Source organism: Macaca fascicularis, chromosome 17 (assembly GCF_037993035.2).
Source record: "Macaca fascicularis isolate 582-1 chromosome 17, T2T-MFA8v1.1".
NCBI classification, from domain to species: Eukaryota; Metazoa; Chordata; class Mammalia; order Primates; family Cercopithecidae; genus Macaca; species Macaca fascicularis.
Window position 1 is genome coordinate 14,711,489 of NC_088391.1, and position 14,997 is coordinate 14,726,485.

Below are 14,997 nucleotides of genomic sequence, written 5' to 3' on the forward strand. Positions count from 1 at the left end.
CAAGATGAGTCTAAAATTTATGTTGAATGACAGAGCAACTGGAATAGTTAAAACAGTTTTGGAAAAGAATAAAGTTGGAAGAATTATACTTACCTGACTTTAAGACTGACTTTTAAGCTGTAATAATGAAGACAGTGTAGTATTAGCAAACACATAAATCAGTGGAACAGAATAGAGTCCAGAAATAGTCCCACATATATATGGACAATTAATTTTTGGCAAAGGTGCAAAAGTAGTCTAATGGAGGAAGGATAATCTCATGCCAGACAAATGAGCCTTGACCTAAACCTCACAATTTATATGAAACTTAACTCAAAAAACTAAGTCTAAATATAAAACATGAAACTGTAAAACTTTTATGGGAAACATATGAGGAAATTTATGGGACTTAGGGTAGGCAAAGCTTTCTTAGTTGTGATGACAAAAGCATAATTCACTAAAAAAAAAGGATACATTTCATTTTGACTTTGTCTAAGTTGAAAACTTCTGCTATGCTAAAGATGCAATGAAAATACACGGTACAGGCTGAAGGAAGATAACAGCAAATTGCTTATTTGACAAAGGATTTATGTCAAGAATAAATAAAGGACTTTCAATCCTTAACAGTAAGACTACAATTCAGTTTTTAAAAGTGGACAAAAGAATAGACACTTTACCAAAGAGAATATAAGGATGTGAAAATAGTTCATGAAAAGATGTTCAACATCGTTAACCAACAGAGAAATGTAAATTAAAACTATGAGATACCATTATATACCTAGTAGAATAAAAAATAGCTATTGAGATAAATACTGGTGAAGGTGTGCAAAACAACTAGAACCTATTACTGATGAGATTGCCAAATGGGTCAGCCAGTCTGAAATATAGTTTGGCAGTTTATTATAAAGTTAAACTTACACTTACTGTATAGTTTAGCCTTTCTACTCCTGGGCATTTATTTATGAGAAATGAATGAAAATCATGTTCACATAAAAGCCTTTATATGAATGTTTATAGTAGCCTTATTCACAATTGCTATTCCACAACCCAAATGCCTTTACAAATGAATGGGTATACAAACTGTGGAACATCCATTAATACAATGGAATACTACTCATCAACTAAAAAGAATGGACTCGATATATGTACTTACTTGGATGCCTCTCAGAGGCAATATGCTGAGCTTACAAAGGGAGACTCAGAAGGTTACAGACTGTGTGATTCCATCTGTGGCACATTCTTGAAAAGTAAAAATATATAGTGATAGAGAAAAGGGATAAGTACTAGAGCTTATGGGTATTGAGAAGGTGCGGCTATAAAGCTGAAAAGTGATAGCACAAGTGAATTTTTTGGTGTGATGGAACTGGGCTATATTTTGATTGTGGTGGTAGTTATACAAATCTATGTATTTATTTAACATTCTCAAAATGGTACACAAAAAAAAAAAAAGAGAGAGAGAAAGAAATTTCATTGTATGACCATTTAAAAAATAAAATTAACTATTAAAAGAATAGAAAATTCCTGGCCTGTATAAAGCCTAAGTATTAAAGAATTGTTTCAACTTTGTGTAGTCAGCTGTTTATCTTTATTTTCTTGCATTTGCAAATTCCAGCACTTCTAGTGTATGTTAATCCTGTTTCTGTTAAATAGGCTGGGGCTTAGGTGAAAGTGGAGCCAGCACCAAGATAAAGGTCTGGGCATTTGGCTTTCTTGCTGTGGCATGTTTTGACCTTGAAGGGCATTAGAGTATGCATAAATAGTTAAGATCATCCGTGTGTAATTATGACCTGTTTCTAATTTTTCTTTCCAATTTAGAACTTAAGTTCTCCTTAGGGGTTAGGAAGTTACATTATTAAATTTCTAAAGCATTCTTCTATCCATATTTACTATAGTGGTGGCTGTCATTTGTAAAATGCCCAGGACATTTTCATAAAGGGACTATGACATTTAGTGCACTGTAAGGGGCGGCATGTTAGTTGGGGTTAAACTGCAGTACTATTAGACTGTGAAAGTTATTTCTTTTACCTTTGAATGCTTTTAGTAAATATATGAAAGGAGCTTATAATAAAAAGTCGTTCTGCTCTCAAACTATATAAATTTTGTTACATACTGTATACTAATATATAGTAATATAAGAGATTTAGAATGAATTTGTTTACATATGAAAATTTTAACATTTTGTTTTCTTCAGAAGATAAATTGACATGTTTCAAGCACTTTTTTATACTTTTTTAAAACTATATTTGTCAGAAATAAGATACGGTATACAACATAAAATTAAAAATCTCTGACAAGACAAAGGAAGACATGAGTAATAACCTGACTTTTAATAGAGCCTCAAAGGAATGCTCTTAAATATCCATGACAGTGGTAGCAATTCAACTTATAAGGCTGCCTTGCCTTTTTATCAGGATGAAGGAAAAGGTAGAAATTACTGAGAAGAGATTTCACGGCTAGGGGCAGACTTAGTGATTTCGTGTACTATCTTATGTATCCATCTGTCCTTGTATTTTACTGTGTTACATTTCACAGTTTTCCTTATTTCATACTGCATTCACTGCCTGTGTAGGCATTGGTCTTCTCTGAGATCACATCTTCATGAGGGCGTTGTCTAAAAGTGACTGCTAAATGTACCTGGAGTTAGAAACATATGGGTTTGCCCCTTCTAATGTTGAACTATGAAGGAAATTAGCTCTTACAACTTACTGTGAGTTTTTTTTGTGTCACCGAAAATTATCTTGGATGCGAAATTGTCTTGGGTGTGGACTTGAATTGATTAACATACAATGAAATCAATTATTTCTGCTGTGGTCACTCTCATTTAGGAGGAGTTATGTAGTGAGAGAAATACTATAGAAATATAATATTAAATATTTTACATAATTGTAATCATCTTTTAAAATATTTCACTGTAATTCAGTCCTAAAGTTGGCTTAAAAGATGAAACCTTTTGAAAATGTCCAAAGATTTTTTCCCCCTTATTGATACTGTAAATCTGATTTGGGACTTAATCTACTTAATCAATTACTTTGCAACATTCTTTTATAAGGGGAGGACGTATTAGATTTTAGGGGGAATCTTTACTTTTTATGGAAGGTATTTCCAGTCTTCTTAATAAAAAGATGGTTATTTAAAAAGCCAATCTAGTTGTGGTACTTAGTTTTTTCAGTAAAGACCAAATTGAATAGCCAGTTTATGTCTTCAGAGAGCTACCTTTGAACAGAACTTAGGTTTATATATTCACTCTTAATCATTTTAGTTATGAATTAGGTGTATCTTTATGATATATTGAGTTCTAAATAATATAAGTACCTGAAATATAATGAAACTTTATGGATCACATTACATGAGTTATCAACATTAGTTATTAAAAAAGTTAAATACAAATTGAAATGGATAAAGTTATAGTAAAATAAGTCAAAATTCATATTTAAATTTTAATGAAATAGAAATATATATATTTTTATTATAAACAAATTAGTTATGTTTACACATAGTTAATAAATATTCTCAGGTATTTGTGGGCCAAGACTGTTGTTGTATTCTTTATCAATAAAGGCCAAAAAGCTCTGGAGAAATAAATATGCTAATTTATAAGAGGTATTATTATACTATTTCTTTCATTTTTTCCCATGGTCTAGCCCTTTAGAATCTGGTACTTGAAATAAATATTATTTTCTAACTTAAATGAAGCTTATTAAGAATTACAAGATGGTAATTATTTTTAAGAAAAAACACCCACTAGGTTATTAGCATCATTTTCCTCAAAAAGATACAGGATTACAAACTCATATCCATTCCTGAAGTAGAATTGCTACTTATAGAACATGTGTTATGGTACTGTCTGTTGAAAAGTTTAGCAATTATATATCATGACATAATAATCAGCATACTTTTGGTCTGTGAAGTAAAATACTCCTCTGAAAATCTGTCCCCAGGTATTGCTATACTTTTCAAGAGAATGTTCTATGTTGTATTAGTTCTGGCTGACTCAGATACTTGCTTTTTGGTTTATCCTATAGTATATATTTAGATCCTCTACAGATGAACTGATGTGTTCTAGACAGGAAGTGGTATGTAGGAGATATAGGAATGGGCTGAAGTATCCTTTATATTTGCCTTTGTATCTAGGGGAGTTGGAAATAGGCAAGAATGGAGAGAAATTTTGTATGGCAGTACACAGAATTTTGCAAGTTTATTGTGAGCCCTGCAACAATCCGATGCATTTTAGTTACTGGTAAGTTTGTTAAATTATGTTTGAAATTGTACCTCTTCGAAGATGGCCATCTATTTACTATTACGTCCACCATGTCAATTATACCTTATTGTAACGATTTTTTTTTTTTTTTTGCAAAGATGTGGTATTGCTATTGCATTGGGTTTTAGGTATAAATTGAAACTACTTTTGTTAGTGAATGCAATTGACATTTCAATTGGTGTCCTGGTTAATATTGAAGTGAAATTAACACTTTATGGATAGCAGAGTCCTGTGTTAATATTTTGGAATAATAATATTAATATTTCTGTTTTTGTAATGGAACTACACTGTGTTTAGAGGTCTGAGGTAACTCATTAGATGTTTGAGAATGAGTAGTTATTCTGACATAAAAGAATGAGAAAATCCATGTCATCCTTGCAATTTTATATGGTTCTATATAGTAGGGCGATTTACTGTAAGAAATACGTTTTTGCCTTTTTTCATGGATCATAGGGACCATTGTGAGGCATTTCTAGTCTTTCTTTTTGGCAGTGCTCATGTTTAGGAATCCATTTTCCCACTAAATCACTAACTTCGGTGTATGTAAGAATTCTACGAACAGATTAGGAAATTTTGTAATCTCTATGCATAGTTTTCTTTATTCTTTTTAAACATCTAGGCAGATGTGTTATGTGTAATACAGTACTTAGCAATTATTTGTGAAGTGGCCTTGACTATTCAGTTCATTTAAAATGGACTAGATTGTTTAATAGCTGTGCTTCTTTACAGAAACATTTTTTAAAATCCCAAGAGATTCCTTGGTAGTTGTATTTTTCTTGCAAGTGTCTATCTTTGGCTTAAGGACAAAGTAAAAGAATATCATTGATTTGTGATAGTTTACATTTTTTTTGTGGTTTAAGGATATAGGGTCAGTTAATATAATTGACTTTTAATTTCCTGTAACAAAGTACTTTATTTCTAGATACTATATTTTGTCTAGCTGATATGTAATTCATTAAACTATCAATTTTTATAATAATGATAATGGTAATTTTGCTGTTGGTTCTTGTTATGAGAACATTTCTAATTTGAACAAAAGTAGCCACATTAGGAGAAAAATGTATTATCCCTATTGAAACTGGAAGAGCTAGAATAATTCAAAAATTAGAATAACTTCAGATTCCTTTTGGGCTTTAATAATTTTCAAGTTTTCCTTATTACCAAATTGTCTGAATCACTTGTAAAAATGAGTACTTCCTGCATTTAAAATATGTTTAGAAATGTGTGGTTTTACCCTTTCTTATGAATATAAATAGGTAATTTAGGGTATATTATAAAACATTGTAATTGATACTATTTTAATTCTTGATAAAATCTGGTATATAACAATTTATTATGAGCTACATTAAGCATATACAATGAAGGAATATGTATTTCCATTATTCAGAATACTATATTCATGTATCAGTGTTGCTGGTTAAAATCATTATATGTAACTGTGAAGTAATGCATTATCAAAGCTTAATTCAATGCAATCATTTCTTTTTGTTTTATTTCTTCATTCATTCCAAAGACAAATCAAGTGCTTAATCTTTGTCTGACACCTCTTCATCTGCTTTTATGTATTTGTTTATGTATTGCATAATTGTCACTTTTCATTTCAATATTATATAAATAATTTATTTGATCTCATGAGCTTTTCTTAGGGCATACCTGGACATAAGTGACATGTTACATATTTCTCTGGATTTTTTTTAGCCAAGTGTTTTTGAAGAATAGTTCTAAATGAAAAGTTTATTTAAAAATAGGACTTGTTCTTACAAAGCAATATTGCATCTATATTTAAAATTTTAAATATACATTTAAAATTTTCTACAATAGCTTGTTATTCAAAAGAATAGTCTTTATTATGGAAAATGATATGTGTATGTTTCTTAGGTTTACTTGAAGCCAGACGTATAAATATATGTAGAGATAAACTTTGATGTTTAATCTACACAGTTATGATTCAGTTTATTATATTTAATTTGTAAAGAACAACACTAGTTTTCTCATGCTTATGAGGAAATATATTCTTTCATATATAAGGCATAATAGTCATTGTCAGTAAAATAGAAATTAGATTTGAATATGGTTATTATCTTTTGGCATAATAAAATACTGAAATGGAATGCTGTGTTTATAATAAACATGTGATGATTACATAATGATGTCTGTACTTTACATGCAGTGCTACTCTTTTGGCATTCCTGGTTGAACTACTTAAAAGTTCAGTAGCCATGCAAGAACAGATGCTGGGTGGAAAAGGCTTTTTAGTCATTGGCTACTTACTTGAAAAGGTAAGTGATATGTGTTGATGGTTTTATTGTGTAGCTTCACAGTTGGACAGCTGACAACCACTAATTATATTTTTTCTATAATTTCACTTTCCATTGACTTATACTATTTGCTAATTCCCAAATGTCTGAGATTTCAGTGTAGACATGGAATTAACTGGGTATCGGAAGTGTAATTAAGAAAATTTAAATTAAAAAAAGTAAAGAAAAAATGTACATCTATATTCAAGCAATAAGTATCATTTCTCTTAAGGTTTTCTATAGTAGTACAACCTTATTTCTACTCTCGCTTTCTAAGGTGTCACTTACCCATGGTCAACTGTGGTTCAAAAATATCAAATGGAATAAACAATTTATAACTTTTAAATTGTGTGCTGTTCTGAGTAGAGTGATGAAATCTCATGCTGTCCCTCTTTAACAAGCCCTGGACATGAATCTTCCTTTTGTTCAGCTTTTTCATGCTGTATACACTGTCTCCCTATTAGTCATTTAGTAGCTATCTCAGTTCTCAGACCGAAAATCGTGTACATCATCCACTAGGGGTCTTGGAACTATCGCCTCGGGATAAGGAGGGAGTACTGTAGTTGTTTCTTTGCTTTCTTTTCACTTAGATTATTTTCATTTTTTATTTTTATTTTTGAGACGGTGTCTCACTCTGTCTCCCACACTGGAGTGCAGTGGCACGATCTTGACTCACTGCAACTTCCTCCTCCTGAGTTTGATTAAGCGATTCTCCTGCCTCAGCCTCCTGAGTATCTGGGATCACAGGCGCACACCACCATGCCTGGCTAAAGTTTTGTATTTTTAGTAGAGACAGGGTTTCCCCATGTTGGCCAGGCTGATCTTGAACTCCTGGCCTCAAGTGATCTGCCCGCCTTAGCCTCGCAAAGTGCTGGGATTACAGGCATGAACCACTGCGTCTGACCTTAGACTGTTTCTTGAAAGTCTTTTGTATTAAGATAAAAATCTTAATTTATATTTAGTATAAATGGATTTACCTGTTAGGTTTTGTGTTATTTTTTAATTATGCAGTCAAAATTTTTATTTTGTAGTAATAGAAACATTATTTTGTGTTCTTTTTCCCTGCTCTTATTACATATTATTTAAAGTAGTTTTTTCTGATCTATACGTAATATAAACAATAAAAATTAGATGGGTTTACTTTTTCCTATTTTGTGTTATTTATGTTTTATGACCTCTTTTGCTTTAGTCACAGCTGTGCTTTTATGATAATGAGTGCTGAATTTCTGATTATGATCTCACAAGAGTTTAATTGTATCGTGATTTCCTTTAAAAGTTAAAGTGGGATTTCATGAATAAATTTTTTTTATAACAAATACCTATGCCCTTTATTAGCACTCTCAGACCTCTTCTTATCTGTTAGTTAACTCCATAATATTCAGCTGCTCTGAAAATGAAACTATTTGAGAAGTAATAGAAGTGAGATCTTAACTAAGGGATAAACATATTTCCTTTGGAAAAAAATTGAGAAGATATTTTGAAGTAGTTTTAATTTTACCTCCAATTGTTTTGCATTTGAAATGTTATCAATTGATTAATGGATAAACAAAATGTGGTATATACATGCAATTGAATATTATTTAGTCACAAAAAGAATCAAGTTCTAAAATATGCTATATTTTATATATTACATGTCTTTATACGTATTTTGTATATAACATGTCTTTTCTTTGAAACAAGTGTTGACCTTTCTTTAAGGATTAATGATTGAAGAGTGGTAGATTGTTAAGTAGATGGATCACTGGCAGCATTTCTTTATTGAGATGATTTTTTCCGTAACGTTACTAAGAACTTAAGGCTCTTTGACTTATTTTTTTAAGTGATAGAATACTCTTTTTCTATATCTAGTTTATAATAATTGTTTAGAAGATGTATGATAAGCTACATTTAACATGATTTTGATAACATATGAAATGCCTTTGTAAGATTACTGTGTGTGACAGGATTTCTGTGAAGACTTACCCCTTTAAATATGCTTTCGTTTGTTTACTGAGAATGTATCAGAAAATTATAAAGTAAACATTCTTTTACTTAAAACTTAGCTTATAGTTAGAAATATTTGCAAAAGCCTTCAAGTAAAAATGTATGTTAATATTTCAAATCTTATAATGTCAATTTAGTGGATGCAAAATACTCTTTCATTGTGGTTTTCATTTGCAGTTTTCCTAGATTTTGAATAAAATTAGACATTTTCATATATAATTATAGAAAATTAATCTTTTATCTTCTTTGGTATTCATTTCCTTTACCAATTTTCCCTCTGTCATCATGATTCCCGCCCTGAGTCAACCCATAATTCATTTTTTGGCTTTATGAATTGCTTATTCTAAATATTTCACGGAAGTGGGATCATACAATATTTGTCTTTTTGTATTTGGTCCATTTTGCTTAGCATAATGTTTTCAGTGTGTATCCATGTTATAGCATATTTTACAACTTCATTCTTTTTTATAGCTAAATAATATTCCATTAGATGTATGTATACATTTTGCTTCTCCATTCATCAGTTGATACACATTTGTGTTGTTTCTATCTTTTGGCTCTATGAATAAAGCTGCCATGAATGTTCATGTACTGGGTTATATGTGGACATATGTTTTTATTTCTGTTCAGTAGATACCTAGCAGTTAATTTGCTGGGTCCTATGTTTAACTATTTGATAAACTACTGATGTTTTTCAAAGTGACTTCATCATTTTACATCCTACCAACCATATTTAAGAGTTCCAATTTTTCCACATCCTTACCAACTCTTGTTTTGTATGTCTCTTTTTGATTCTGGCCCTCCTACTGGGTGTGAAATGGCTTATCAATTTTAAATTTGCATTTTTGGAATGAATAGTGGTGCTGAATATCTTTCCATATGCTTGTTTTCTATTTTCATGTGCTTATTAGCTATTTATTGATATATGTTCTTTGAAGAAATACCTTTAGCTCTTTTGCCCATTTAATGATTGTGATATGTGCCTTTTTATTATTGATTTGTAGGAGTTTTTTTAATAGATGGATGTTTAGCAAATATATTCCTCCATTCTTTGGATCACATTAATTTGCATTTCCCTGATGACAATAAAGTTGAGCGTATATTTATTTTACTTTTGGATATCTTCTTTTGTTAAATACTGCTTCAGAGTGACAGTTTTCATTTGGGTTGTCTGTCATTTTGTTACTGATTTGTGGAAATCATACATATATTTTGGATGTAATCACTTCATTGGATATACACTGCAAATTATCTCTTCTTCTTTGGCTTGCCTTTTCACTCTCTTAATGGTGATTTTTGAAAACAGAAGTTACTAGTTTTAGTATAGGTTACATTTTCAGTTTCTTTTATGACCAGTTAGACCCATATCCCGAAGCCATAAGGTTATTCTGTTTTCTTCTCAAAATTTTGTTTTATCTTTCATATTTAGATCTATAATCTATCTGGAATTGAATTTTATATATGGTATGAGGTATAAAGGTCAAGGTTCTTTTTTTCCCCCGTGTATGTCATCTAGCTGGCCCAGTACCATGTTTTGAAAAGATGATTTCCTATCTCATTGCAGTCTAATCTTTGCCATAAATCAGATGACCATGTATGACTGTGAATTTTTGGTGTGTTTCAGACAGTACAACAGTGTTTTAATTTGTATAGCTTTTTAGTATGGCCTGATATTTAAGAGTATGTCATCTAGCTTTACTGTTGTTCTTGAAGACTGCCTTGACTGTTTTTGGGTCTTTGCATTTCCATATATATCAGCTTACTAACTTCCACCAAAAAACATGAGGATTTTTATTGTATTATATTGACATCTTTCCTATATTGAATCTTTCAGGTCATATACTTGATATGTTCTTTTATTAATTGAGATTTTCTTTTGTACTTTTCTCTATGGAACAGTTTCTGTCTTTTTGATGGATTTTTTCAGATACTTAATATTATTTGATGCCCTTAAAATTTTAATTTTTTACACTTGATCTTACCCAAAAGGCCAAGAAGCAATTAAAATTTTTGATTTTTAATTTGTTAGTGGTACATAGAATTATAATTGATGTTTACTTTGAACTTTTATATACCAGTCTTTCTATTCCTCTATTAAATCTAGTCATTTGTAGATTTTTTCAGAAAAATTTTTGTAGACAATAACAACATTGGAGAATGATTAGTTTTGTTTTTTCTTTCTAATGTTTAGTTTTTTATTTTTTTCCTTCCCTTGTTATGCCACCTAAAAACTGCCAGCACAGTGTTGAATAAAAGTTGTCATAGTGGCCATCCCTGTCTTATTCCTGATCTCATGGGCAATGCTTTTAATAATTAGCCAGTAAGTATGATATTTTTAATAGATTACTTTTTGTAGATTTTTTAGTTAAATTAAGGAATTACCTATTTCTAGTTTGCTAAGAGTTTTCTTTATTATAAACAGGATTTTATCAAACACCTTTTCTGCAGTATTTGAGATGATTATAATTTCTCTTCATTTTTCTTAGTTTAGTGAATTACATTGATTATTTTTCAGATTTTAAACCTTCCTTGTATTCCTGGACTCTCGTTTACTCCTAAATCTACTCGTATTCCAACCTGGCTTTCATTCTTACATGCCCTTTAAGATGGCTCATGTCTTTATCACCAGTGGCCTTCATAATCTGTCCTGTGATTATTTCTCAGTCCTTATCTTATTTGGCCTGTGAATATTTCAGTTGAACATTCTTTCCTTCTTGAAATACTTTATTGTATTGTGTTTTGTGATGGCTTTCTTTCTTTTTTTCTTACTTATTCTCTCTCATTAGTTCTGCTTCATCTTTCTAAGTTCTGATGACTGTTCTGTCCCAGTGATTAATCCTGGAAAGCGTTTCACTTTTCCATCTACACAGTACCTTACTCTAATTGAGATTATCTACTTCTGCAGCTTCCATGATCCTGTAAATACTAATTGCCTCAGTTGTTTCTCCTACTTTTAGTTCCACTTGGATTTCTAGTAATCTTCTTGACTAAATTATCCAAACTTATTTTTCTCACACGTTTCATCCTTCAGAGTTCTTTATCTTATTTAGTGGCATTACCATTCAACAAGTAGTTGAAACCAAAAAGTTAATTCTTTTTGACTCTACTTTTTTTGCACTCTAGATCCAAACTCTCAGGAAATTATGTTGTCTTACTGTCAAAACATATCCAGAATCAATTACTACTTCCTTACTTCTCAATTCCTTACCATGTCCGTTGATATCATCTTAGTTCAAACCATGATCATCCTTTACCATTGGTTACCTACAGTCAGTTTTTCACTTGCAGTTAGACTAGTTGTCCTAAAATGTGCCCAATCTTATTCAAGTCTTCATCCTTCTCATAATGAAGTCATAAGCTTTATACCTCACATCATCTCTTCCCACTCTTCTTGCTTTCTCGGTTTTAGGCAAGGTCTTTTTGCCTTTTCCTTAGAAACTAATAAAATGGTAAGCATTTACCCAAGGACTTTTGCATTTACTTCCCCCGTTGTTTCCATCACCCTTTCTTCAGATGCTCACAGAATATGGTTGTATGCTTCATTCAGGATTTTGCTTATATGATGCCTTATCACAGAAATATTCTCTGATCATTCTAAATAAATTAGTATTCCTTCCATAACCATCAGTGTTTATGTACCCTGCTAATTGTGTAGCACCATTCTGGCATGTTTTATATTTTTTACTAATTTTCTGCCTCCTCCTGCTAGAATGTAGGATTCATGAAAGCAGGGGCAATGTATGTATATTTTTGTCTCCCCTTATTGTGATATCTTCAGCACCTAGAACAGTGCTTGGCTCAGTAAATAGTTGTTGAATTGAGTATATGAAAAGTCCTTGCATGCTTGTCTGATTACCTAAGAAAGAGTAACTCTTTTACCTTTCTTAGAGAAATGCTCACATTGTGTTGTTTTTAAATAATCAGTGGCAAGGTTAGTATTAATAGTATAGTAATAGAATTTTCATTTTTTAATTGCTTAACTGATAACAGGTTACTGGTTAACTGCAACTTAGCTTTTGTATCTCCTTGTCATAGAAGATATCTTAGGAAGAGAGTATGTGAGAGGCCTTTTTATTAATAAAAATTTTACTGTTCCACAAAAAATTTTAAGGTGTTTTTGTTTTGTTTTGCCAAAATATGATCTTACGGAAAACTTAGAGGTTATCCAGTGATTCAATAGGATATTTTTGATTGTGGTTAGTAGAAAATTTGATTCAAAGTATCTTAAACATTAAGAAAATATACTAACTAATGTAACTGAAAGTCTAGTATTAGATGGCTTGTCAGTTATATTCTTGGCAAGAAACAGATGGCATACTCAATCTACGTTTTTGAGAAGAGTTTAATGCAAGGGTATTTAAAAAGTTGTAAACAGGGAGCTTGGCAAGATTTGAAGAGATGAGGGAAATAAGTGTTTAGTATAACCCAAAGAGAAAGTTGTTGTAGCTATTAGGAGAAGGGTACCTGATGGGAGTGTGGTCTTCAAGAAAGGAGTATAGTGTAAGTGTACTGAAGGGGTAAAATCTGGAAAATATATACCCAAATTCATTTTCTTTCTGTCCTTTAATTTCTTGGTAATGTCTTCAATTAGTCAAACCCAACTAGAAACCAGTAGGCAATAGAGCATCCCAAGCATGAGAATAGGACAGGGAATGTTGGAAAGGCAGCAAAAGGTTGGAAAAGTAGCAAACAGTAAGCTGTCTTTCAGGGCTGGGTTATCTGGGTCTCAATAATGTCATCAGAGACCCAGGTTTTGTCTGTATCTCTACTGTACCAGCTACAGTGTTGATTTTATGCTAAAGCCGATACTGTTTGAGGTCACAATGCTGCCAGAAGAATTGGTGCTGTATGCCTTCACATCCAGGTAAAGAAAGTGCGCTCCTTCCTGTCAATTGCTGAGCAAGTTTCTTCTCTCCAATTTGATTGGTTAGCTTAGAGCTTGGCTGGCCTACCATTGAACCAGTTGTTGCTATGAGAATGCTAAACTTTGATACTGAGTCTCTGAGCTAATCATTGCTTGCTACCCTCCCTTATCACTCCCTACCAAAACAACAACAAATGAAGTAATCTGGTTGGATTAGGCTATTTGGAGCAAAACCTTGAAGTCCTGGGAGGAGCAGAATGGATAATAGACTACTTTATGATGTACCTCTACAATTACAATAGTTTTACACAATTTATTGAATATATACTCATTCACATTATATGTATATGTGTGTGTATGTATAATGGTTTCTACAATAAAAATGAACGTTTCTGATAACCTGTTCCGTTATGGGCTAATCTAAATGTTGGAACAATCTCTCTTTATTGAATAGAAGTTTCTCTTTGTAACCTCCAGTGCTCCTATTTGGTTTAGTTAATTCTGGAGTGGATGCTATAATGCAGCAATTTTATAACTTCTCAGATATTATTTCTAAATATGATTTGCCATATTACATATAGTACTTCTTAAAAATTGTGTGTTCTGCCACCACATAAAAGTAATATATGGATCAAATTCCAGAGCTTACATTTTCTATGAGATTTAAATTGTATTTCCATCTAAAAGTTACAGATTTATAACTATAAATTATCCAAGTATAGATCTCCTTTTAAAATAGCTTTACTTGAGAAAATGAATACAAATACCAAAATATAAAAATATTTTAAAACTGTTAATCAAAGGAAATACATCTAAAAGCAGAGTTAGAGATCTTCTTTCTTCTTTTCCCAGGCTGTGTTTTTTCCTACCTATTCTGTTCTTACTCTGTTTTTGAATATGACATTAATTCAGTTAAATGTTTCCTGGGAAATTAGGATAGGGATCAGGAGGAAAAAAGATGAATAAGATAATATCTTTCTTATATTAGGAAAGAGATTTTTTTTTACACTAACAGTAATACAAGGAAGAAGAAATAAGTACTACTAAGAGGTAAAGGTAACATGCAGTTGAAGAGAATATTCTTTTATACATTTATATACTATTTACAATCCAGAATAGTAGGATTTTGAGTAGGGAAATTAAAAGACACAATTTTAGAAAAATATTTTCTGAAGAATAATTTTAGAATGCAAATCTGCTACCCAACAGCATTAATTGGTATGCAAAAACAACAGGCTTTTTTTTTTTTTTTTTTTTTTTTTAAAGTAATGTGGAAGGCCTTGTGTTGCTTCTAGTATATCTTTTAATATCATGGTCCAAGTTCCAAACTTGTTTTTGTATTATGAATTCATCAAGTGGATATGTTTATAATGGTCAGCCTGATTTTATAATACAGGTTAATGTTCTTTATAAGGACATGATGAATAATTTTTTATGAGCTACAGTCTGGTCACATAGCATGTTTAGTAACAGGATATGACTGTATTCTATTTTAGAGTTTTACGTGTAAGAGTAGAATGTATCAGATCATGTTCTTGAAATCATTACTATTGAATAAAAATAGAATGTATAAGATAAGCTATGTGAAATTGTAATTAGTGAAGGAGCTGGCTACA

At 31.3% G+C, this 14,997-nt stretch overlaps 1 protein-coding gene across 8 annotated transcripts in view; it reads left to right on the forward strand.

Annotated features, from left to right (window-relative positions):
- The window catches only part of NBEA (neurobeachin), a 741,630-nt gene that overhangs the window by 147,921 nt on the left and 578,712 nt on the right, over nt 1-14,997 (forward strand). For 6 of the 8 annotated variants that reach the window (XM_005585622.4, XM_065533144.2, XM_065533146.1 and 3 more), the window contains exon 11: nt 6,408-6,516. In XM_005585622.4, the coding sequence (XP_005585679.2) occupies nt 6,408-6,516 (109 nt within the window). Of the gene's footprint in view, nt 1-4,194; nt 4,217-6,407; nt 6,517-14,997 lie in introns of those variants that run through there. The other 2 variants (XM_074021836.1, XM_074021837.1) reach the window with 2 other exon arrangements.